The sequence below is a fragment of the Oncorhynchus gorbuscha genome, linkage group LG08 (genome assembly GCF_021184085.1).
Source record: "Oncorhynchus gorbuscha isolate QuinsamMale2020 ecotype Even-year linkage group LG08, OgorEven_v1.0, whole genome shotgun sequence".
NCBI classification, from domain to species: Eukaryota; Metazoa; Chordata; class Actinopteri; order Salmoniformes; family Salmonidae; genus Oncorhynchus; species Oncorhynchus gorbuscha.
Window position 1 is genome coordinate 78736553 of NC_060180.1, and position 24115 is coordinate 78760667.

Here is a 24115-nt window from a genome sequence, read left to right on the forward strand (position 1 = left end):
GAGCCCACTGAAGAACAGCCAGACGAGTGGAAACAGGAACGAAAAGGAGGTTACTAGGACAAGCGCGCGGCGACGCAGTGTGCGTGAGTGCTTGCTTAACCTGTCTTTCAATTCCCCAGACTGTTAACCCGACAACACGCCCATAAGGAAGAATCCCTCGGGATCAGTAGAAGCCACAGAAGAACTAAACAGACGGGATAAGGCATCAGGCTTGGTGTTCTTGCTACCCGGACGGTAAGAAATCACAAACTCGAAACGAGCGAAAAACAACGCCCAACGAGCTTGACGGGCATTAAGTCGTTTGGCAGAACGGATGTACTCAAGGTTCTTATGGTCTGTCCAAACGACAAAAGGAACGGTCGCCCCCTCCAACCACTGTCGCCATTCGCCTAGGGCTAAGCGGATGGCGAGCAGTTCACGGTTACCCACATCATAGTTGCGCTCAGATGGCGACAGGCGATGAGAAAAATAAGCGCAAGGATGAACCTTATCGTCAGACTGGAAGCGCTGGGATAGGATGGCTCCCACGCCTACCTCTGAAGCGTCAACCTCGACAATGAATTGTCTAGTGACGTCAGGAGTAACGAGGATAGGAGCGGACGTAAAACGTTCTTTTAGAAGATCAAAAGCTCCCTGGGCGGAACCGGACCACTTAAAACACGTCTTGACAGAAGTAAGAGCTGTGAGAGGGGCAGCAACTTGACCGAAATTACGAATGAAACGCCGATAGAAATTAGCGAAACCTAAAAAGCGCTGCAACTCGACACGTGACCTTGGAACGGGCCAATCACTGACAGCTTGGACCTTAGCGGAATCCATCTGAATGCCTTCAGCGGAAATAACGGAACCGAGAAAAGTAACGGAGGAGACATGAAAAGAGCACTTCTCAGCCTTTACGTAGAGACAATTCTCTAAAAGGCGCTGTAGAACACGTCGAACGTGCTGAACATGAATCTCGAGTGACGGAGAAAAATCAGGATATCGTCAAGATAGACAAAAACAAAAATGTTCAGCATGTCTCTCAGAACATCATTAACTAATGCCTGAAAACAGCTGGCGCATTGGCGAGACCGAACGGCAGAACCCGGTACTCAAAATGCCCTAACGGAGTGTTAAACGCCGTTTTCCACTCGTCCCCCTCTCTGATGCGCATGAGATGGTAAGCGTTACGAAGGTCCAACTTAGTAAAGCACCTGGCTCCCTGCAGAATCTCGAAGGCTGATGACATAAGGGGAAGCGGATAACGATTCTTAACCGTTATGTCATTCAGCCCTCGATAATCCACGCAGGGGCGCAGAGTACCGTCCTTCTTTTAACAAAAAGAACCCCGCCCCGGCCGGAGAAGAAGAAGGCACTATGGTACCGGCGTCAAGAGACACAGACAAATAATCCTCGAGAGCCTTACGTTCGGGAGCCGACAGAGAGTATAGTCTACCTCGAGGAGGAGTGGTCCCCGGAAGGAGATCAATACTACAATCATACGACCGGTGAGGAGGAAGGGAGTTGGCTCGGGACCGACTGAAGACCGTGCGCAGATCATGATATTCCTCCGGCACTCCTGTCAAATCGCCAGGTTCCTCCTGAGAAGTAGGGACAGAAGAAATGGGAGGGATGGCAGACATTAAACACTTCACATGACAAGAAACGTTCCAGGATAGGATAGAATTACTAGACCAATTAATAGAAGGATTATGACATACAAGCCAGGGATGACCCAAAACAACAGGTGTAAACGGTGAACGGAAAATCAAAAAAGAAATAGTCTCACTGTGGTTACCAGATACTGTGAGAGTTAAAGGTAGTGTCTCAAATTTGATACTGGGAAGATGACTACCATCTAAGGCAAACATGGGCGTAGGCCTGTCTAACGGTCTGAAAGGAATGTTATGTTTCCGAGCCCATGCTTCGTCCATGAAACAACCCTCAGCCCCAGAGTCAATCAAAGCACTGCATGTAGCACCCGAACCGGTCCAGCGTAGATGGACCGACATAGTAGTACAAGATCTAGATGAAGGGACCTGAGTAGTAGCGCTCACCAGTAGCCCTCCGCTTACTGATGGGCTCTGGCCTCTTACTGGACATGAATTAACAAAATGTCCAGCAACTCCGCAATAGAGGCACAGGCGGTTGGTGATCCTCCGTTCCCTCTCCTTATTCGAGATGCGAATCCCTCCCAGCTGCATGGGCTCAGTCTCAAAGCCAGAGGAGGGAGATGGTTGCGATGCGGAGCAGGGAAACACCGTTGATGCGAGCTCTCTTCCACGAGCCCGGTGACGAAGATCTACCCGTCGTTCTATGCGGATGGCGAGAGCAATCAAAGAGTCCACATCTGAAGGAACCTCCCGGGAGAGAATCTCATCCTTAACCACTGCGTGGAGTCCCTCCAGAAAACGAGCGAGCAGCGCCGGCTCGTTCCACTCACTAGAGGCAGCAAGAGTGCGAAACTCAATGGAATAATCCGTTATGGACCGTTCACCTTGGCATAAGGAAGCCAGGGCCCTAGAAGCCTCCCCACCAAAAACTGAACGGTCAAAAACCCGAATCATCTCCTATTTAAAGTTCTGGAATTTGTTAGAGCAATCAGCCCTTGCCTCCCAGATAGCTGTGCCCCATTCTCGAGCCCGGCCAGTAAGGAGTGAAATGACGTAAGCAACCCGAGCTCTCTCTCTCTAGAGTATGTGTGGGGTTGGAGAGAGAACACAATCTCACACTGCGTGAGAAAGGAGCGGCACTCAGTGGGCTGCCCGGAGTAGCAAGGTGGGTTAACCCTAGGTTCTGGAGGCTCGGCAGGCCAGGGAGTAACAGGTGGCACGAGACGTAGACTCTGGAACTGTCCAGAGAGGTCGGAAACCTGAGCGGCCAGGTTCTCCACGGCATGGCGAGCAGCAGACAATTCCTGCTCGTGTCTGCCGAGCATGGCTCCTTTGGATCTCGACGGCAGTGTAACGAGCGTCTGAAGTCGCTGGGTCCATTCCTTAGTCGGTTCCTTCTGTCATGCAGGTGAAAGAGGACCCAAACGCGACTTAACAGAAACAGAGTTTATTAAAGTCCAAAACGGAATAACAGAAATCCTCTAGACTTGTAGAGGGGAAACAACTGGAGAAGCGGCCACAGACTGCAGGTCGCTTCGGGTAGGCGCAGGCCGTAGTCGACTGAGACACCTGCTCACACGCAGCATCTGATGAAGGCACAAAACACGACAGGACAGGGTGATACACAATCACGGCAAAAACACGACAGGACAGGGCGAAACGCAATCACAGCATGGTGAATACAATACAAGGAACCGACGGGACAGGAACGGATCACAAAGGAATAAATAGGGAATCTAATCAGGGGAAAGGATCGGGAACAGGTGTGGGAAGACTAAATGATGATTAGGGGAATAGGAACAGCTGGGAGCAGGAACGGAACGACAGAGAGAAGAGAGAGCGAGAGAGTGAGAGAGGGAGGGGGAGAGAGAGGGATAGAAGGAGGGAAAGAACCAAACAAGACCAGCAGAGGGAAACGAATAGCATGGGGAGCACAGGGACAAGACATGACAATAAATGACAAACATGACATTTACACGGCACGCTGTCATTTGGGAAATAAAACCCCCTATTACGTGTTCCTGCGCCTGTCTCCCAATGCATTTATTCCAGTGTGACAGCTGCAGACATTTTTTGGTACCCTTCCCAAGATCTGTGTCTCGACACAATCCTGTCTCGGAGCTCAACGGACAATTCCTTCGACCTCGTGGCTTGGTTTTTGCTCTGACATGCACTGTCAACTGTGGGACCTTGTATAGACAGGTGTGTGCCTTTCCAAATCATGTCCAATCAATTGAATTTACCACAGGTGGACTCCAATCATGTAGTTGAATCATCTCATGGATGATCAATGGAAACAGGATGCACTTGAGCTTAATTTCGAGTTTCATAGCAAACGGTCTGTATACTTATGTAAATAAGTTATTTCATTTCATATTCTTAAATAAATTTGCCACAATTTACAGAACCAGTCAAAAGTTTGGACAACCCTACCATTCCAGGGTTTTTCATTATTTTGTACTATTTTTTACATTGTAAAACTATGAAATAACAGATATGGAATCATGTAGTAACGAAAGAAGTGTTAAACCAATCAAAATATATTTTAAATTTGAGATTCTTCAAAGTAGCCACCCTTTGTCTTGATGACAGCTTTACACACTCTTGGCATTCTCTCAACCAGCTTCATGAGGTAGTCACCTGGAATGCAATTCAATGAACAGGTGTGCCTTGTTAAAAGTTAATTTGTGGAATTTATTTCCATCTGAATGCTTTTGAGCCAATCAGTTGTGCTGTGACAAGGTAGGGGTGGTATACAGGTATACAGAAGATAGCCCTATTTGGTAAAAAATACCAAAATCAGTATTATGGCAAGAACATCTCAAATAAGCAAAGAGAAACAACAGTCCATCATCACTTTAAGACATGAAGGTCAGTCAATACGGAACATTTCAAGAACTTTGAAACTTTCTTCAAGTGCAATCAAAAAAAAACATCAAACGCTATGATGAAACTGTCTCTCATGAGGACCGCCACAGGAAAGGAAGACCCAGAGTTACCTCTCCTGCAGAGGATAAGTTCATAAGAGTTAACAGGCTCTCATGAGGACCACCACAGGAATGGAAGACCCAGAGTTACCTCTGCTGCAGAGGATAAGTTCATTAGAGTTGACTGCACTTCAGATTGCTTCCCAAATAAATACTTCACAGAGTTCAAGTAACAGACACATCTCAACATCAACTGTTCAGAGGAGACTGTGTGAATCAGGCCTTCATGTTTGAATTGCTGCAAAGAGACGACCACTACTGAAGGACACCAATAATAAGAATATAATTGTTTGGGCAAAGAAACACGAGCAATGGACATTAGACCGGTGGACATTTCTGGTTCCAACCGCCGTGTCTTTGAGACGCAGAGTAGGTGAACGGATGATCTCCACATGTGTGGTTCCTACTGTGAAGCATGGAGGAGGAGGTGTGCTGGAGTGGGGGTGCTTTGCTGGTGACACTGTCAGTGATTTATTTAGAATTCAAGGCACACTTAACCAACATGGCTACCACATAATTCTGCAGTGATATCCAGGCTGTGTAAGGGCTATTTGACCATGGACAGTGATGGAATGCTGCATCAGATGACCTGGCCTCCACAATCACCCGACCTCAACCCAATTGAGATGGTTTGGGATGAGTTGAACCGCAGAATGAAGGAAAAGCAGCATATGTGGGAACTCCTTCAAGACTGTTGGAAAAGCATTCATGAAGCTGGATAATAGAATACCAAGAGTGTGCAAAGCTGTCATGAAGGCAAACGGTGGCTACTTTGAATAATCTCAAATCTACTTCTTTAACACATTTTTGGTTACAACATGATTTCATATGTTTTATTTCATAGTTTTGATATCTTCACTATTATTCTACAATGTAGAAAATAGTAAAAATAAAGAAAATAAAGAAAGAAAACCCTGGAATGAGTAGGTGTGTTCAAACCGTTGACTGGTACTGTATAAAAACCTGTTTTCGCTTTGTCATTATGGGGTATTGTGATGTCATAATGGGGTATTGTGATGTCATTATGGGGTATTGTGATGTCATTATGGGGTATTGTGATGTCATTATGGGGTATTGTGATGTCATTATGGGGTATTGTGTGTAGATTGATGAGGAAAATGTTTTATTTAATCCATTTTAGAATAAGGCTGTAACATAACCAAATGTGGAATAAGACAAGGGGTCTGAATCCTTTCTGAATGCACTGTAAATAGTACAGTTAAACAGTAGAGGTAAACAGTAGAGGTAAACAGTAGAGGTAAACAGTAGAGGTAGACAGTAGAAGCAGACAGTAGAAGCAAACAGTAGAGGTAGACAATACAGTTAAACAGTAGAGGTAAACAGTAGAGGTAGACAGTAGAAGCAAACAGTAGAGGTAGACAGTAGAAGCAAACAGTAGAGGTAGACAGTAGAAGTAGACAGTAGAGGTAGACAGTAGAAGTAGACAGTAGAGGTAGACAGTAGAGGTAAACCGTAGAGGTAAACCGTAGAGGTAGACAGTAGAGGTAGACAGTAGAGGTCAACAGTAAAGGTCAACAGTAGAAGTAGACAGTAGAGGTAAACAATACAGTTAAACAGTAGAGTTAAACAGTAGAGGTCAACAGTAGAGGTAAACAGTAGAGGTAAACAATACAGTTAAACAGTAGAGTTAAACAGTAGAGGTAAACAGTAGAGGTAAACAGTAGAGGTAAACTGTAGAGGTAGACAGTAGAGGTAGACAGTAGAGGTAAACAGTAGAGGTAAACAGTAGGTTAGAGGTGTTTTATATTGACATGGTGTTAACTATCTCTCTCTCTGAATCCCAGCTGCATTGTGTCAGGGTGACAGGGTAAACTGTGTCTGTCTATGTAGAGCAGATAATCTCTCAACCTTCAGGATTATAACATGTTTACCACAGGATTACAGATTACAGGGCGGGGGAATGAACAAGTTGGCCTACATCCACCAGCCCAGTGACATCACCAGTGACATCACCAGTGACATCAGGACAGCAGATAACTGGTGGTAGGGCACCAACACACAGCCGTCATTGACAACAGTTACATCCAGGGGAACCTGGTGCCCCAACACACAGCCTACCAATAAGCACATGTGTGGCAGCAGGCCCTACTTTACTACAGGACTATACGATTGTGTTGCAGCAGGCCCTACTTTACTACAGGCCTATATGATTGTGTTGCAGCAGGCCCTACACTACTGCCTATATGATTGTGTTGCAGCAGGCCCTACTTTACTACAGGCCTATATGATTGTGTTGCAGCAGGCCCTACTTTACTACTGCCTATATGATTGTGTTGCAGCAGGCCCTACTTTACTACAGGCCTATATGATTGTGTTGCAGCAGGCCCTACTTTACTACTGCCTATATGATTGTGTTGCAGCAGGCCCTACTTTAGTCCAGGCCTATATGATTGTGTTGCAGCAGGCCCTACTTTACTACAGGCCTATATGATTGTGTTGCAGCAGGCCCTACTTTACTATATGATGTGTTGCAGCAGGCCCTACTTTACTATATGATGTGTTGCAGCAGGCCCTACTTTACTATATGATGTGTTGCAGCAGGCCCTACTTTACTATATGATGTGTTGCAGCAGGCCCTACTTTACTATGTGATGTGTTGCAGCAGGCCCTATACTATGTGATGTGTTGCAGCAGGCCCTACATTACTATATGATGTGTTGCAGCAGGCCCTACTTAACTATATGATGTGTTGCAGCAGGCCCTACTTTACTATATGATGTGTTGCAGCAGGCCCTACTTTACTATATGATGTGTTGCAGCAGGCCCTACTTTACTATATGATGTGTTGCAGCAGGCCCTACTTTACTATATGATGTGTTGCAGCAGGCCCTACTTTACTATATGATGTGTTGCAGCAGGCCCTACTTTACTATATGATGTGTTGCAGCAGGCCCTACTTTACTATATGATGTGTTGCAGCAGGCCCTACTTTACTATATGATGTGTTGCAGCAGGCCCTACTTTACTATATGATGTGTTGCAGCAGGCCCTACTTTACTATATGATGTGTTGCAGCAGGCCCTACTTTACTATATGATGTGTTGCAGCAGGCCCTACTTTACTATATGATGTGTTGCAGCAGGCCCTACTTTACTATATGATGTGTTGCAGCAGGCCCTACTTTACTATATGATGTGTTGCAGCAGGCCCTACTTTACTATATGATGTAGCAGGCCCTACTTTATTATATGATGTGTTGCAGCAGGCCCTACTTAACAATATGATGTGTTGCAGCAGGCCCTACTTAACTATATGATGTGTTGCAGCAGGCCCTACTTTACTATATGATGTGTTGTAGCAGGCCCTACTTTACTATATGATGTGTTGCAGCAGGCCCTACTTTACTATATGATGTGTTGCAGCAGGCCCTACTTTACTATATGATGTGTTGCAGCAGGCCCTACTTTACTATATGATGTGTTGCAGCAGGCCCTACTTTACTATATGATGTGTTGCAGCAGGCCCTACTTTACTATATGATGTGTTGCAGCAGGCCCTACTTTACTATATGATGTGTTGCAGCAGGCCCTACTTTACTAGAACTCAATCACCATTCACTCTCCTCTCTTCCTCTTCTCTCCTCCCTTTCTCTTCTCTCCTCCTTTTCTCTTCTCTCCTCTCTTTCGCGACAGCCTGCCCCGGCCAAACCCTCCCCTAACCGGCTGACGCTGGGCCAATTCTGCACCGCCCTATGGGACTCCCGATCACGGCCGGTTGTGATATAGCCCGGGATCGAACCGGAGTCTGTAGCTACGCCTCTAGCACTGAGATGCAGTTCCTTAGACCACAGGGCCACTCGGAAGCCTATATACTGCATCACTAGAACCAAGGTTAACTATCACTGTGTGTAGAGCATCACTAAAAACAGGGTTAACTATCAATGTGTAGAGCATCACTAGAAACAAGGTTAACTATCACTGTGTAGAGCATCACTAGAAACAAGGTTAACTATCACCTTGTAGAGCATCACTAGAAACAAGGTTGGTTTGGAACACTCTGGGGCATTTTCTATACTTATGTTGATCTCCCATTCTTTACTCTCCACTCCTCTCCTCTGCTCCTCCTCTCCTCTCAGTGTGATGGTTCTCCTTCAGTTCCCCAGGCTGCCCCTGCTCCTCCTCCCCCTCCTCCTCCCCCTGTCCTGTGATGCCTGTCCATCAGGATGTCACTGCTACAGCCTGACTGTAGAGTGTGGATCTCTAGGACTCAGAGAGATCCCACAGAGAGTTCCTGACACAACACAGGTAAATATATTGTAATACAGAGGTTTGTGTCTGTACTCACACTAACCCATAAACACGGAGGTTGCTTTTTAAAACCTCTTAAAACTTGTTGGAACCCCTCGACAACTTCCAGTTGAAAAGGCAGAGCGCGAAATTCAAAAGTATGTTTTAGAAATATTTAACTTTCATACATTCACAAGTGCAATACACAAAATTAAAGCTTAACTTCTTGTCCGATTTCAAAAAGACTTTACAGCGAAAGCACACCATATGATTATGTTAGGTCAGAGCCTACTCACAAAAACACATACAGCCATTTGCCAGCCAAAGAGAGGAGTCACAAAAAGCAGAAATAGAGATAAAAGTAATCACTGACCTTTGATGATCTTCATCAGAAGACACTCATAGGAATTCATGTTACACAATACATGTACGTTTTGTTCGATAAAGTGCATATTTATATCCAAAAATCTCAATTTACTTGCCGCTTTATGGTCAGTATTGTTGTGCCGCAAAAACAACCGGTGAATTTTCAGAGAGCCACATCAATTTACAGAAGTATTCATAATAAACTTTGATAAAAGATACAAGTATTACATACATAATTAATGATATACCTCTCCTTAATGCAACCACTGTGTCAGATTTCAAAAAAAGCTTTACAGAAAAAGCAAACCATGCAATAATCTGAGTATGGCGCTCACACACAAAAAAAAAAGCCATGCAGATACCCGCCATGTTGTGGAGTCAATAAAAGTCAGAAATAGCGTTATAAATATTCACTTACCTTTGATGATCTTCATCAGAATGCACTACCAGGAATCCCAGTTCCACAATAAATGTTTGTTTTGTTCGATAAAGTCCATCATTTATGTCCAAATACCTCCTTTTGTTAGCGCGTTTAGTAAACAAATCCAAACTCACGAGGCGCGGGCAAGTCCAGGCGAAAGTTTTTTTTTTAAGTTCAAAAAGTTATATTACAGTTCGTAGAAACATGTCAAACGATGTATAGAATCAATCTTTAGGATGTTTTTAACATAAATCTTCAATAATGTTCCAACCGGAGAATTCCTCTGTCTTTAGAATTTCAAAAGAACGCAGCAACCTCTCACGTGAGCGCGCGTGATCAGCTCATGCCACTCTGGCAGACCCCTTACTCAAACAGTTGTCATTCGCCCCCACTTCACAGCAGAAGCCTCATACAAGGTTATAAAGACTTTTGCCATCTAGTGGAAGCCTTAGGAAGTGCAATATGACCCCATAGACACTGTATATTTGATAGGCAATGAGTTGTAAAACTACAAACGTCAGATTTCCCACTTCCTGGTTGAATTCTTCTCAGGTTTTCACCTGCCATATGAGTTCTGTTATATTCACAGACATCATTCAAACAGTTTTAGAAACTTCAGAGTGTTTTCTATCCAACACTACTAATAATATGCATATATTAGCATCTGGGCATGAGTAGCAGGCAGTTTACTCTGGGCACGCTTTTCATCCGAACGTGAAAATCCCAAACAGGTTTTAAGGATCCGCCCCTTATTCAATTTTTGCCTAAAATGACTTGGTAGACTGGTAGACTATAGCAGCTAAATTATCCTTCATGTAGTAATGACATGGTAGACTACAGCAGCTAAACTCTCCTCAGTGTAGTATTGACTTGGTAGACTATAGCAGCTAAATTCTCCTCAGTGTAGTAATGACTTGGTAGACTGGCAGACTATAGCAGCTAAATTCTCCTCAGTGTAGTCATGACTTGTAGACTATAGTAGCCAAGTTCTCCTCAGTGTAGTAATGACTTGTAGACTGGTAGACTATAGCAGCTAAATTCTCCTCAGTGTAGTAATGACTTGTAGACTATAGCAGCTAAGTTCTCCTCAGTGGTGTAATGTGATTCAGAGTGTGTATTAATGTCAGGCTGTCCCTCTTCTCCACCCAGACAGTATTCCTGCAGGATAATGCTATTGTCCACATCCGTCGTTTGGACCTTTCAGGGCTGGACCGGCTGCTCTACCTCTACCTGCAGAACAACAGCATCTCAGCCTTGGAGCCTGGGGCTTTCCTGGCTCAGGGCCCGCTGATAGAGTTAGCCCTCAATGGAAACCTCATCCACCTGCTAACCCCCGACACCTTCACCGGCCTGGTCCACCTCCGCATCCTCTACTTGGCGGCCAATCAGATCACACGGCTGCATGATCACACCTTTACTGGGCTGCAGGTCAGTCTCAAACCGTGACCCTTGACCTCTAACCCTTGAACCCTACACAAACATGACATTTAAAGTTCTGCAGATCAGTAGGAAACACTACCCTTGGCACTTAACCCTTGGCACTTAACCCTTGGCCCTTAAACCCTTGGCCCTTAACCCTTGGCCCTTAAACCCTTGGCCCTTAACCCTTGGCCCTGAACCCTTAACCCTTGGCCCTTAAACCCTTGGCCCTTAACCCTGGGCGTTTAACCCTTGGCCCTTAACCCTTGGCCCTTAACCCTGGGCTTTTAACCCTTGGCCCTTAAACCCTTGGCCCTTAAACCCTTGGCCCTTAACCCTTGGCCCTTAACCCTTGGCCCTTAACCCTTGGCCCTTAACCCTTAACCCTTGGCCCTTAACCCTTGGCCCTTAAACCCTTGGCCCTTAACCCTTGGCCCTGAACCCTTAACCCGTGGCCCTTAAATCCTTGGCCCTTAAACCCTTGGCCCTTAACCCTTGGCCCTTAACCCCTGGCCCTTAACCCTTGGCCCTTAACCCTTGGCCCTTAAACCCTTGGCCCTGAACCCTTGGCTCTGAACCCTTGGCCCTTAACCCTTAACCCTGGTTCCAAGATGGCGTAGCAGTAAGTCGTCCTGTTGTTTCGTCTCTCTGTATATATCGTCTCTTTTTCGTTTTAGATATTTTTCTTCGCATATCTTTAAAAACATTTTGCTAAACCTAAGCTTCCAAATACTCTCCTGCAACCCATCACACCCAATGTAGCTACTTTTCCTAAAGTATTTATATTTACTTCGGTACCGGAACCCCTCAACTGAATCTCGCCAGCTAACCACCAGCTATGCTAGCGGTCTTCAGCTAACCGGTCATCAGCTAACCTTTAGCTCGGAAAGCACTCGCCAGTTCGAACAACGCGACGCTAACCAGAGCATAACGGACCTATTTATTTTTTTATCCCCTGATTCCCACCGCAAACGGAACATTTTTCAGCTGGATTTTTACAACTAGCTATCGAGCTAAACCGCAACCCTGGTTGATTACTCCTGGCTAGCGTTTCCACCCACATAGCTTGAAGCTAGCCCGGCCAGAGCTCGTGTGCTGCCACCGTATCATACTCCTGGGCTACAATACCTGGACCCACGACCGGTCTATCGATGCCACCGCATGAAGAGGAATAAACAGACTCACCCCATCGCGACGTCCCCCAAAGGCTAACTCTCTAGCCCTCGCTATCTCCTTGCTTGCTAATTCGGCATGCTAACTGCTAGCTTGTTTAGCCCAGGTCCGCTAACTACTGCTTTGTTTACCCCGGCCTGCTAACCTGTTAGCTTGTTAGCACAGGCCTGCTAACCGTCTGCAACGCCGCGTCCCAAACACGCAGTGGCCCATATGTACTTTCTATCTCTTCCCGATTTTTATTTTTATTTGTTTATACCTTCCGGAAACCTGCCTCACCCAATGTGATACGGAATCCCTATTATTTTAAATTTTTAGAACACACTCAAGATTCTCCAGAAGCTAACCAACTAACTAGCTACAAACTATTTAGTCATTGTTAGTTTTTTTAACCTGGATAACACTCGCCAGTCCAGCCCCCTGCCCCATCCACCGCTGCCCCCTGGACTCTGATCACCTGGCTACATAGCTGATGCACGCTGGACTGTCCATTAATCACGGTACTCCATTCTGCTTGTTTGTTTTATCTGTCGGCCCCGTTGCCTAGTCAATGCCATTTTACCTGCTGTTGTTGTGCCAGCTGATTAGCTGTTGTCTCACCCACTGCTTTAGCTAGCTTTCCCAATTCAACACCTGTGATTACTGTATGCCTCGCTGTATGTCTCTCTCAAATGTCAATATGCCTTGTATACTGTTGCTCAGGTTAGTTATCATTGTTTTAGTTCACAATGGAGCCCCTAGTCCCACTCCTCATACCCCTGATACCTCCTTTGTCCCACCTCCCACATATGCAGTGACCTCACCCATTACAACCAGCATGTCCAGAGATAAAACCTCTCTCATCATCACCCAGTGCCTGGGCTTACCTCCGCCATACCCGCACCCCACCATACCCCTGTCTGCGCATTATGCCCTGAATATATTCTACCATGCCCAGAAACCTGCTCCTCTTATTCTCTGTCCCCAACGCTCTCGGCGACCAGTTTTGATAGCCTTTAGCCGCACCCTCATACTACTCCTTCTCTGTTCCGCTGGTGATGTGGAGGTAAACCCAGGCCCTGCATGTCCCCAGGCACCCTCATTTGTTGACTTCTGTGATCAAAAAAGCCTTGGTTTCATGCATGTCAACATCAGAAGCCTCCTCCCTAAGTTTGTTTTACTCACTGCTTTAGCACACTCTGCTAACCCTGATGTCCTTGCCGTGTCTGAATCCTGGGTCAGGAAGGCCACCAAAAATTCAGAGATTTCCATACCCAACTATAACATCTTCCGTCAAGATAGAACTGCCAAAGGGGGAGGAGTTGCAGAGATAGCCTGCAAAGTAATGTCATACTTTCCAGGTCCATACCCAAACAGTTCGAACGACTAATTCTGAAAATTACTCTCTCCAGAAATAAGTCTCTCACTGTTGCCACCTGCTATCAACCCCCCTCAGCTCCCAGCTGTGCCCTGGACACCATTTGTGAATCGATTGCCCCCCATCTAGCTTCAGAGTTTGTTCTGTTAGGTGACATAAACTGGGATATGCTTAACACCCCGGCAGTCCTACAATCTAAGCTAGATGCCCTTAATCTCACACAAATCATCAAGGAACCCACCAGGTACAACCCTAACTCTGTAAGCAAGAGCACCCTCATAGACGTCATCCTGACCAACTGGCCCTCCAAATACACCTCCGCTGTCTTCAACCAGGATCTCAGCGACCACTGCCTCATTGCCTGTATCCGCTACGGTGCCGCAGTCAAACGACCACCCCTCATCACTGTCAAACGCTCCCTAAAACACTTCTGTGAGCAGGCCTTTCTAATTGACCTGGCCCGGGTATCCTGGAAGGACATTGACCTCATCCCGTCAGTTGAGGATGCCTGGTCATTCTTTAAGAGTAACTTCCTCACCATTTTAGATAAGCATGCTCCGTTCAAAAAATGCAGAACTAAGAACAGATACAGCCCTTGGTTCACTCCAGACCTGACTGCCCTCGACTAGCACAAAAACATCCTGTGGCGGACTGCAATAGCATCGAATAGTCCCCGCGATATGCAACTGTTCAGGGAAGTCAGGAAAGCTAAGGCCAGCTTCTTCAGGCAGAAGTTTGCATCCTGTAGCTCCAACTCCAAAAAGTTCTGGGACACTGTGAAGTCCATGGAGAACAAGAGCACCTCCTCCCAGCTGCCCACTGCACTGAGGCTAGGGAACACGGTCACACCGACAAATCCATGATTATCGAAAACTTCAACAAGCATTTCTCAACGGCTGGCCATGCCTTCCGCCTGGCTACTCCTACCTCGGCCAACAGCTCCGCCCCCCCGCAGCTCCTCGCCCAAGCCTCTCCAGTATCTCCTTTACCCAAATCCAGATAGCAGATGTTCTGAAAGAGCTGCAAAACCTGGACCCGTATAAATCAGCTGGGCTTGGCAATCTGGACCCTCTATTTCTAAAACTATCCGCCGCCATTGTCGCAACCCCTATTACCAGCCTGTTCAACCTCTCTTTCATATCATCTGAGATCCCCAAGGATTGGAAAGCTGCCGCAGTCATCCCCCTCTTCAAAGGGGGAGACACCCTGGACCCAAACTGTTACAGACCTATATCCATTCTGCCCTGCCTATCTAAGGTCTTCGAAAGCCAAGTCAACAAACAGGTCACTGACCATCTCGAATCCCATCGTACCTTCTCCGCTATGCAATCTGGTTTCCGAGCCGGTCACGGGTGCACCTCAGCCACACTCAAGGTACTAAACGACATCATAACCGCCATCGATAAAAGACAGTACTGTGCAGCCGTCTTCATCGACCTTGCCAAGGCTTTCGACTCTGTCAATCACCATATTCTTATCGGCAGACTCAGTAGCCTCGGTTTTTCGGATGACTGCCTTGCCTGGTTCACCAATTACTTTGCAGACAGAGTTCAGTGTGTCAAATCGGAGGGCATGCTGTCCGGTCCTCTGGCAGTCTCTATGGGGGTGCCACAGGGTTCAATTCTCGGGCCGACTCTTTTCTCTGTATATATCAATGATGTTGCTCTTGCTGCGGGCGATTCCCTGATCCACCTCTACGCAGACGACACCATTCTATATACTTTGGGCCCGTCATTGGACACTGTGCTATCTAACCTCCAAACGAGCTTCAATGCCATACACCACTCCTTCCGTGGCCTCCAACTGCTCTTAAACGCTAGTAAAACCAAATGCATGCTTTTCAACCGATCGCTGCCTGCACCCGCATGCCCGACTAGCATCACCACACTGGATGGTTCCGACCTTGAATATGTGGACACCTATAAGTACCTAGGTGTCTGGCTAGACTGCAAACTCTCCCTCCAGACCCATATCAAACATCTCCAATCGAAAATCAAATCAAGAGTCGGCTTTCTATTCCGCAACAAAGCCTCCTTCACTCACGCTGCCAAGCTTACCCTAGTAAAACTGACTATCCTACCGATCCTCGACTTCGGCGATGTCATCTACAAAATTGCTTCCAACACTCTACTCAGCAAATTGGATGCAGTTTATCACAGTGCCATCCGTTTTGTCACTAAAGCACCTTATACTACCCACCACTGCGACTTGTATGCTCTAGTCGGCTGGCCCTCGCTACATATTCGTCGCCAGACCCACTGGCTCCAGGTCATCTACAAGGCCATGCTAGGTAAAGCTCCGCCTTATCTCAGTTCACTGGTCACGATGGCAACACCCATCCGTAGCACGCGCTCCAGCAGGTGTATCTCACTGATCATCCCTAAAGCCAACACCTCATTCGGCCGCCTTTCGTTTCAGTACTCTGCTGCCTGTGACTGGAACGAATTGCAAAAATCGCTGAAGTTGGAGACTTTTATCTCCCTCACCAACGTCAAACATCAGCTATCTGAGCAGCTAACCGATCGCTGCAGCTGTACATAATCTATTGGAAAATAGCCCACCCATTTTCACCTACCTCATCCCCACAGTTTTTATTTATTTACTTTTCTGCTTTTTATTTACTTTTCTGCTATTTTGCACACCAATATCTCTACCTGTACATGATCATCTGATCATTTATCACTCCAGTGTTAATCTGCAATACTGTAATTATTCGCCTACCTCCTCATGCCTTTTGCACACATTGTATATAGACTCCCCTTTTTTCTACTGTGTTATTGACTTGTTAATTGTTTACTCCATGTGTAACTCTGTGTTGTCTGTTCACAATGCTATGCTTTATCTTGGCCAGGTCGCAGTTGCAAATGAGAACTTGTCCTCAACTAGCCTACCTGGTTAAATAAAGGTGTTCTCAACTAGCCTACCTGGTTAAATAAAGGTGTTCTCAACTAGCCTACCTGGTTAAATAAAGGTGTTCTCAACTAGCCTACCTGGTTAAATAAAGGTGTTCTCAACTAGCCTACCTGGTTAAATAAAGGTGTTCTCAACTAGCCTACCTGGTTAAATAAAGGTGTTCTCAACTAGCCTACCTGGTTAAATAAAGGTGTTCTTAACTAGCCTACCTGGTTAAATAAAGGTGTTCTCAACTAAAAAACCTGGTTAAATAAAAAATGTTCTCAACTGCCTACCTGGTTAAATAAAGGTGTTCTCAACTAGCCTACCTGGTTAAATAAAGGTGTTCTCAACTAGCCTACCTGGTTAAATAAAGGTGAAATAAAAAATAAATAAAAATTGTTCTACAATGTCCCCATTGTGGAAATCTAATGAATAATAATAAAAAGTTGTCATCCAAATCCGACTGTCTAAACATTATATATTATAGAGATATTTATATCAAACAGCTAAATTATCCTTGGTGGGACTTTCTTAAAACAATTCCATATGTTAGTTTAGAACCGGGATTAGACTGTAGAGGGTTAACCCTACAGAACCCCCCCTCCCTCCAACGGTTTAGAACCGGGATTAGACTGTAGAGGGTTAACCCTACAGAACCCCCCCTCCCTCCAACGGTTTAGAACCGGGATTAGACTGTAGAGGGTTAACCCTACAGAACCCCCTCCAACGGTTTAGAACCATTAGACTGGAGGGTTAACCCTAGAACCCCCTCCCTCCAACGGTTTAGAACCGGGATTAGACTGTAGAGGGTTAACCCTACAGAACCCCCCCTCCCTCCAACGGTTTAGAACCGGGATTAGACTGTAGAGGGTTAACCCTACAGAACCCCCCCTCCCTCCAACGGTTTAGAATCGGGATTAGACTGTAGAGGGTTAACCCTACAGAACAGAGTCTACACCTGACCCCTAACCTCTAACCCCCTCACAGTCTACACCTGACCCCTAACCTCTAACCCACCAACAGAGTCTACACCTGACCCCTAGCCTCTAACCCCCCACAGAGTCTACACCTGACCCCTAACCTCTAACCCCCCCACAGTCTACACCTGACCCCTAAACTCTACCCCCCACAGAGTCTACAGGAGCTACACCTCCAGGAGAACAGTATAGAGGTGCTGGGTGACCAAGCTCTGGCTGGACTCTCCTCCCTGGCTCTCCTGGACCTCAGCAGGAATCAGCTCCACACCCTCGGACCAGCTTCCCTACAGCCCCTCATCAGCCTGCAGGTCCTCAGAGTCACAGGTACAGGGAAGGGCACGTCCTAAACTCCCTCCGTAGCTAGCTTGTAAAATGTTGCCAGTGGTGATATAGCACAACTAGTCCTGGCGGTCGCCAGGTGTGTTTGTGATCAGAGGACCACAGGTTCAATCCCAGTAAGGGGACAGTGAAGGAAGAGAAAGCAGGAACATCATTTTAAACACAACGGACTGGGACCGAAGACAGAATTACATAAATGAACCCTCCTCTACAGAGAACCCGTGGCGGTGTGACTGTGCGCTCCAGTGGCTGAGGTCGTGGATTGATGCTGAGGGTCAGAGGTTTCTGAGCTGGTCAGAGCGTCGTCTGCTGTGTGCCGAACCCCCCCGCCTGGCCTACCTCAGTCTGCTGGAGGTGGCAGCTAAAAGCCTGGTCTGTACTACACACACCACACACCTGTACACACACACACACACACACACACACACACACACACACACACACACACACACACACACACACACACACACACACACACACACACACACACACACACACACACACACACACACACACACCTGTAATACACACACACACACCTGTACACATACACACACCTGTACACACACCTGTACACCAGAGGAGGGCCATCCTCCTCTGTGAATATCATAAAAATAAAAATTGTGGAACATTTTTAAAGTAATAACTTTTTAGATAAAACCATACTAAATATATTCACATCACCAAATAACTGATTAAAACACTCTGTTTTGTGATGACGTTTTACAGTAGCCTCGACAGCCCTCTGTAGGTTAGCACCATGGCTTGAGGACAGCTAGCTTCCATCCTCCTCTGGCTACATTGACTTCAATACATAACCTAGGAGGCTCATGGCTCTCACCCCTTTTCAAGATCCTAAACTATATCATAACCGCCATCGATAAGAGACATTACTGTGCAGCTGTATTCATCGACCTGGCCAAGGCTTTCGACTCTGTCAACCACAACATTTTTATCAGCAGACTCAACAGCCTTGGTTTCTCAAATGATTGCCTCGCTTGGTTCACCAACTACTTCTCTGACAGAGTCCATTGTGTCAAATCGGAGGGCCTGTTGTCCAGACCTCTTGCACTCTATGGGGGTGCCACAGGGTTCAATTCTCAGGCCGACTCTCTTCTCTGTGTACATCAATGATGTCACTCTTGCTGCTGGTGATTCCTTGATCCACCTCTATGCAGACGACACCATTCTGTATTCTTCTGGCCCTTCTTTGGACACTGTGTTAACTAACCTCCAGACAAGCTTCAATGCCATACAACACTCCTTCCGTGGCCTCCAACTGCTCTTAAATGCTAGTAAAACTAAATGCATGGTCTTCAACCGATCGCTGCCCGCACCTGCCCGCCCGACTAGTATCACTACCCTGGACGGTTCTGACTTAGAATATGTGGACAACTACAAATACCTAGGTGTCTGGTTAGACTGTAAACTCTCCTTCCAGACTCACATTAAGCATCTCCAATCCAAAATTAAATCTGGAATAGGCTTCCTATATCGCAACAAAGCATCCTTCACTCATGCTGCCAAACATACCCTTGTAAAACTGACCATCCTACCGATCCTCAACTTTGGCAATGTCATCTATAAAATTGCCCCCAACACTCTACTCAACACATTGGATGCAGTCTATCTATCACAGCACCATCCGTTTTGTCACCAAAGCCCCATATATTATCCACCACTCTCGTTGGCTGGCCATCGCTTCATACTCGTCGCCAAACCCATCCATTAATCTCTCTTCTCCGCCTGTCTGTCTCCCTTTCTATCAGTCTCAATCACATTCGCCTCTAGGTGGGCCAGGCTTCCTAATGAGATACAATAGGGTGGGCCAGATCTCCCTAATGAGATGTGGTAGGGTGGGCCAGGCCTCCTAATGAGATGTGGTAGGGTGGGCCAGGCCTCCTAATGAGATGTGGTAGGGTGGGCCAGGCCTCCTAATGAGATGTGGTAGGGTGGGCCAGGCCTCCTAATGAGATACAATAGGGTGGGCCAGGTCTCCTAATGAGATGTGGTAGGGTGGGCCAGGTCTCCTAGGATGTGGGCCAGGCCTCCTAATGAGATGTGGTAGGGTGGGCCAGGCCTCCTAATGAGATACAATAGGGTGGGCCAGGGCCAGGCTTCCTAATGAGATGGGCCAGGCCTCCTAATGAGGGGGTGGGCCAGGCCTCCTAATGAGATACAGTAGGGTGGGCCAGGCCTCCTAATGAGATACAATAGGGTGGGCCAGGCCTCCTAATGAGATGTGGTAGGGTGGGCCAGGCCTCCTAATGAGATGTGGTAGGGTGGGCCAGGCCTCCTAATGAGATGTGGTAGGGTGGGCCAGGCCTCCTAATGAGATGTGGTAGGGTGGGCCAGGCCTCCTAATGAGATGTGGTAGGGTGGGCCAGGCCTCCTAATGAGATACAGAGGGTGGGCCAGGCCTCCTAATGAGATAGGGTGGGCCAGGCCTCCTAATGAGATGTGTGAGATGTGGTAGGGTGGGCCAGGCCTCCTAATGAGATGTGGTAGGGTGGGCCAGGCCTCCTAGAGATACAGTAGGTGGGCCAGGTCTCCTAATGAGATACAGTAGGGTGGGCCAGGCCTCCTAATGAGATACAGGGGTGGGCCAGGCCTCCTAATGAGATACAGTAGGGTGGGCCAGGCCTCCTAATGAGATGTGGTAGGGTGGGCCAGGCCTCCTAATGAGATGTGGTAGGGTGGGCCAGGCCTCCTAATGAGATACAGTAGGGTGGGCCAGGCCTCCTAATGAGATACAGTAGGGTGGGCCAGGCCTCCTAATGAGATGTGGTAGGGTGGGCCAGGCCTCCTAATGAGATGTGGTAGGGTGGGCCAGGCCTCCTAATGAGATACAGTAGGGTGGGCCAGGCCTCCTAATGAGATGATGGGCCAGGCCCCTAATGAGATGTGTGGGGCCTCCTAATGAGATACAGTAGGGTGGGCCAGGCCTCCTAATGAGATGAGGGTGGGCCAGGTGTCCTAATGAGATAGTAGGTGGGCCAGGCCTCCTAATGAGATACAGTAGGGTGGGCCAGATCTCATAATGAGATGTGGTAGGGTGGGCCAGGCCTCCTAATGAGATGTGGTAGGGTAGGCCAGGCTTCCTAATGAGATGTGGTAGGGCCAGGCCTCCTAATGAGATGTGGTAGGGTGGGCCAGGCCTCCTAATGAGATACAGTAGGGTGGGCCAGGCCTCCTAATGAGATGTGGTAGGGTGGGCCAGGCCTCCTAATGAGATACAGTAGGGTGGGCCAGGCCTCCTAATGAGATGTGGTAGGGTGGGCCAGGCCTCCTAATGAGATGTGGTAGGGTGGGCCAGGCCTCCTAATGAGATACAGTAGGGTGGGCCAGGCCTCCTAATGAGATACAGTAGGGTGGGCCAGGCCTCCTAATGAGATGTGGTAGGGTGGGCCAGGCCTCCTAATGAGATGTGGTAGGGTGGGCCAGGCCTCCTAATGAGATGTGGTAGGGTGGGCCAGGCCTCCTAATGAGATACAGTAGGGTGGGCCAGGCCTCCTAATGAGATACAGTAAGGTGGGCCAGGCCTCCTAATGAGATACAGTAGGGTGGGCCAGGCCTCCTAATGAGATACAGTAGGGTGGGCCAGGCCTCCTAATGAGATGTGGTAGGGTAGGCCAGGCCTCCTAATGAGATGTGGTAGGGTGGGCCAGGCCTCCTAATGAGATGTGGTAGGGTGGGCCAGGCCTCCTAATGAGATACAGTAGGGTGGGCCAGGCCTCCTAATGAGATACAGTAAGGTGGGCCAGGCCTCCTAATGAGATACAGTAGGGTGGGCCAGGCCCCCTAATGAGATGTGGTAGGGTAGGCCAGGCCTCCTAATGAGATACAGTAGGGTGGGCCAGGTCTCCTAATGAGATGTGGTAGGGTGGGCCAGGCCTCCTAATGAGATGTGGTAGGGTGGGCCAGGCCTCCTAATGAGATGTGGTAGGGTGGGCCAGGCCTCCTAATGAGATGTGGTAGGGTGGGCCAGGCCTCCTAATGAGATACAGTAGGGTGGGCCAGGCCTCCTAATGAGATACAGTAGGGTGGGCCAGGCCTCCTAATGAGATGTGGTAGGGTGGGCCAGGCCTCCTAATGAGATACAGTAGGGTGGGCCAGGCCTCCTAATGAGATACAGTAGGGTGGACCAGGCCTCCTAATGAGATGTGGTAGGGTGGGCCAGGCCTCCTAATGAGATGTGGTAGGGTGGGCCAGGCTTCCTAATGAGATGTGGTAGGGTGGGCCAGGCCTCCTAATGAGATGTGGTAGGGTGGGCCAGGCCTCCTAATGAGATACAGTAGGGTGGGCCAGGCCTCCTATTGAGATACAGTAGGGTGGGCCAGGCCTCCTAATGAGATACACCAGGCCTCCTAATGAGATACAGCTGGGCCAGGCCTCCTAATGAGATACAGTAGGTAAGACTGAGATACAGTAGGGTGGGCCAGGCCTCCTAATGAGATACAGTAGGGTGGGCCAGGCCTCCTAATGAGATACAGTAGGGTGGGCCAGATAGCTGATGTGTTGTCCACTGAAGTCCACAAGCGAAGGGAAAAGGTGAGAGGAGGAGAGGGAATAGATACACCCTGAGCAAAGTGTGGCTGCTGTGAAAGTGAACCGTTTGCATGTGATCAGGGGTGTATTCATTCTGCCGATTCTGTTGAAACGTTTCTTCAACGGAAGCAAACGGAACAAAACGGGCATAAACATACATTCATTTGTCCAATAGAAACTCTTGTTTGTCAACTGTTTGGACTAATGATTACACCCTAGATCAGCTAGATGCAGGTAAGACTGGACTAATGATTACACCCTAGATCACCTAGATGCAGGTAAGACTGGACTAATGATTACACCCTAGATCAGATAGATGCAGGTAAGAGGTGATACTGTTGGACTAATGATTACACCCTAGATCAGCTAGATGCAGGCAAGAGGTGATACTGTGGGACTAATGGTTACACCCTAGATCAGCTAGATGCAGGTAAGACTGGACTAATGATTACACCCTAGATCAGCTAGATGCAGGTAAGACTGGACTAATGATTACACCCTAGATCAGCTAGATGCAGGTAAGACTGGACTAATGATTACACCCTAGATCAGCTAGATGCAGGTAAGACTGGACTAATGATTACACCCTAGATCAGCTAGATGCAGGTAAGACTGGACTAATGATTACACCCTAGATCAGCTAGATGCAGGCAAGAGGTGATACTGTGGGACTAATGATTACACCCTAGATCAGCTAGATGCAGGTAAGACTGGACTAATGATTACACCCTAGATCAGCTAGATGCAGGTAAGACTGGACTAATGATTACACCCTAGATCAGCTAGATGCAGGTAAGAGGTGATACTGTTGGACTAATGATTACACCCTAGATCAGCTAGATGCAGGTAAGAGGTGATACTGTTGGACTAATGATTACACCCTAGATCAGCTAGATGCAGGTAAGACTGGACTAATGATTACACCCTAGATCAGCTAGATTCAGGTAAGACTGGACTAATGATTACACCCTAGATCAGCTAGATGCAGGTAAGAGGTGATACTGTTGGACTAATGATTACACCCTAGATCAGCTAGATTCAGGTAAGACTGGACTAATGATTACACCCTAGATCAGCTAGATGCAGGTAAGAGGTGATACTGTTGGACTAATGGTTACACCCTAGATCAGCTAGATGCAGGTAAGAGGTGATACTGTTGGACTAATGATTACACCCTAGATCAGCTAGATTCAGGTAAGAGTGGACTAATGATTACACCCTAGATCAGCTAGATTCAGGTAAGACTGGACTAATGATTACACCCTAGATCAGCTAGATGCAGGTAAGAGGTGATACTGTTGGACTAATGATTACACCCTAGATCAGCTAGATTCAGGTAAGACTGGACTAATGATTACACCCTAGATCAGCTAGATGCAGGTAAGAGGTGATACTGTTGGACTAATGGTTACACCCTAGATCAGCTAGATTAAGAGGTGATACTGTTGGACTAATGATTACACCCTAGATCAGCTAGATTCAGGTAAGACTGGACTAATGATTACACCCTAGATCAGCTAGATGCAGGTAAGAGGTGATACTGTTGGACTAATGGTTACACCCTAGATCAGCTAGATGCAGGTAAGAGGTGATACTGTTGGACTAATGATTACACCCTAGATCAGCTAGATTCAGGTAAGACTGGACTAATGATTACACCCTAGATCAGCTAGATTCAGGTAAGACTGGACTAATGATTACACCCTAGATCAGCTAGATTCAGGTAAGACTGGACTAATGATTACACCCTAGATCAGCTAGATTCAGGTAAGAGGTGATACTGTTGGACTAATG

General features: G+C 47.3%; 1 protein-coding gene across 1 annotated transcript in view; it reads left to right on the forward strand.

The window, feature by feature from the left end:
- Positions 1-8742: 8742 nt before the first annotated feature.
- The window catches only part of LOC124040705 (leucine-rich repeat-containing protein 24-like), a gene marked incomplete at its 5' end in the record, with an annotated part of 25056 nt that continues 9683 nt past the window's right edge, over positions 8743-24115 (forward strand). Inside the window, 4 exons of the mRNA XM_046357780.1 lie at positions 8743-8844; positions 10763-11041; positions 17590-17758; positions 17988-18145. Of these exons, the coding sequence (XP_046213736.1) occupies positions 8743-8844; positions 10763-11041; positions 17590-17758; positions 17988-18145 (708 nt within the window). The remainder of the gene's footprint in view (positions 8845-10762; positions 11042-17589; positions 17759-17987; positions 18146-24115) is intronic.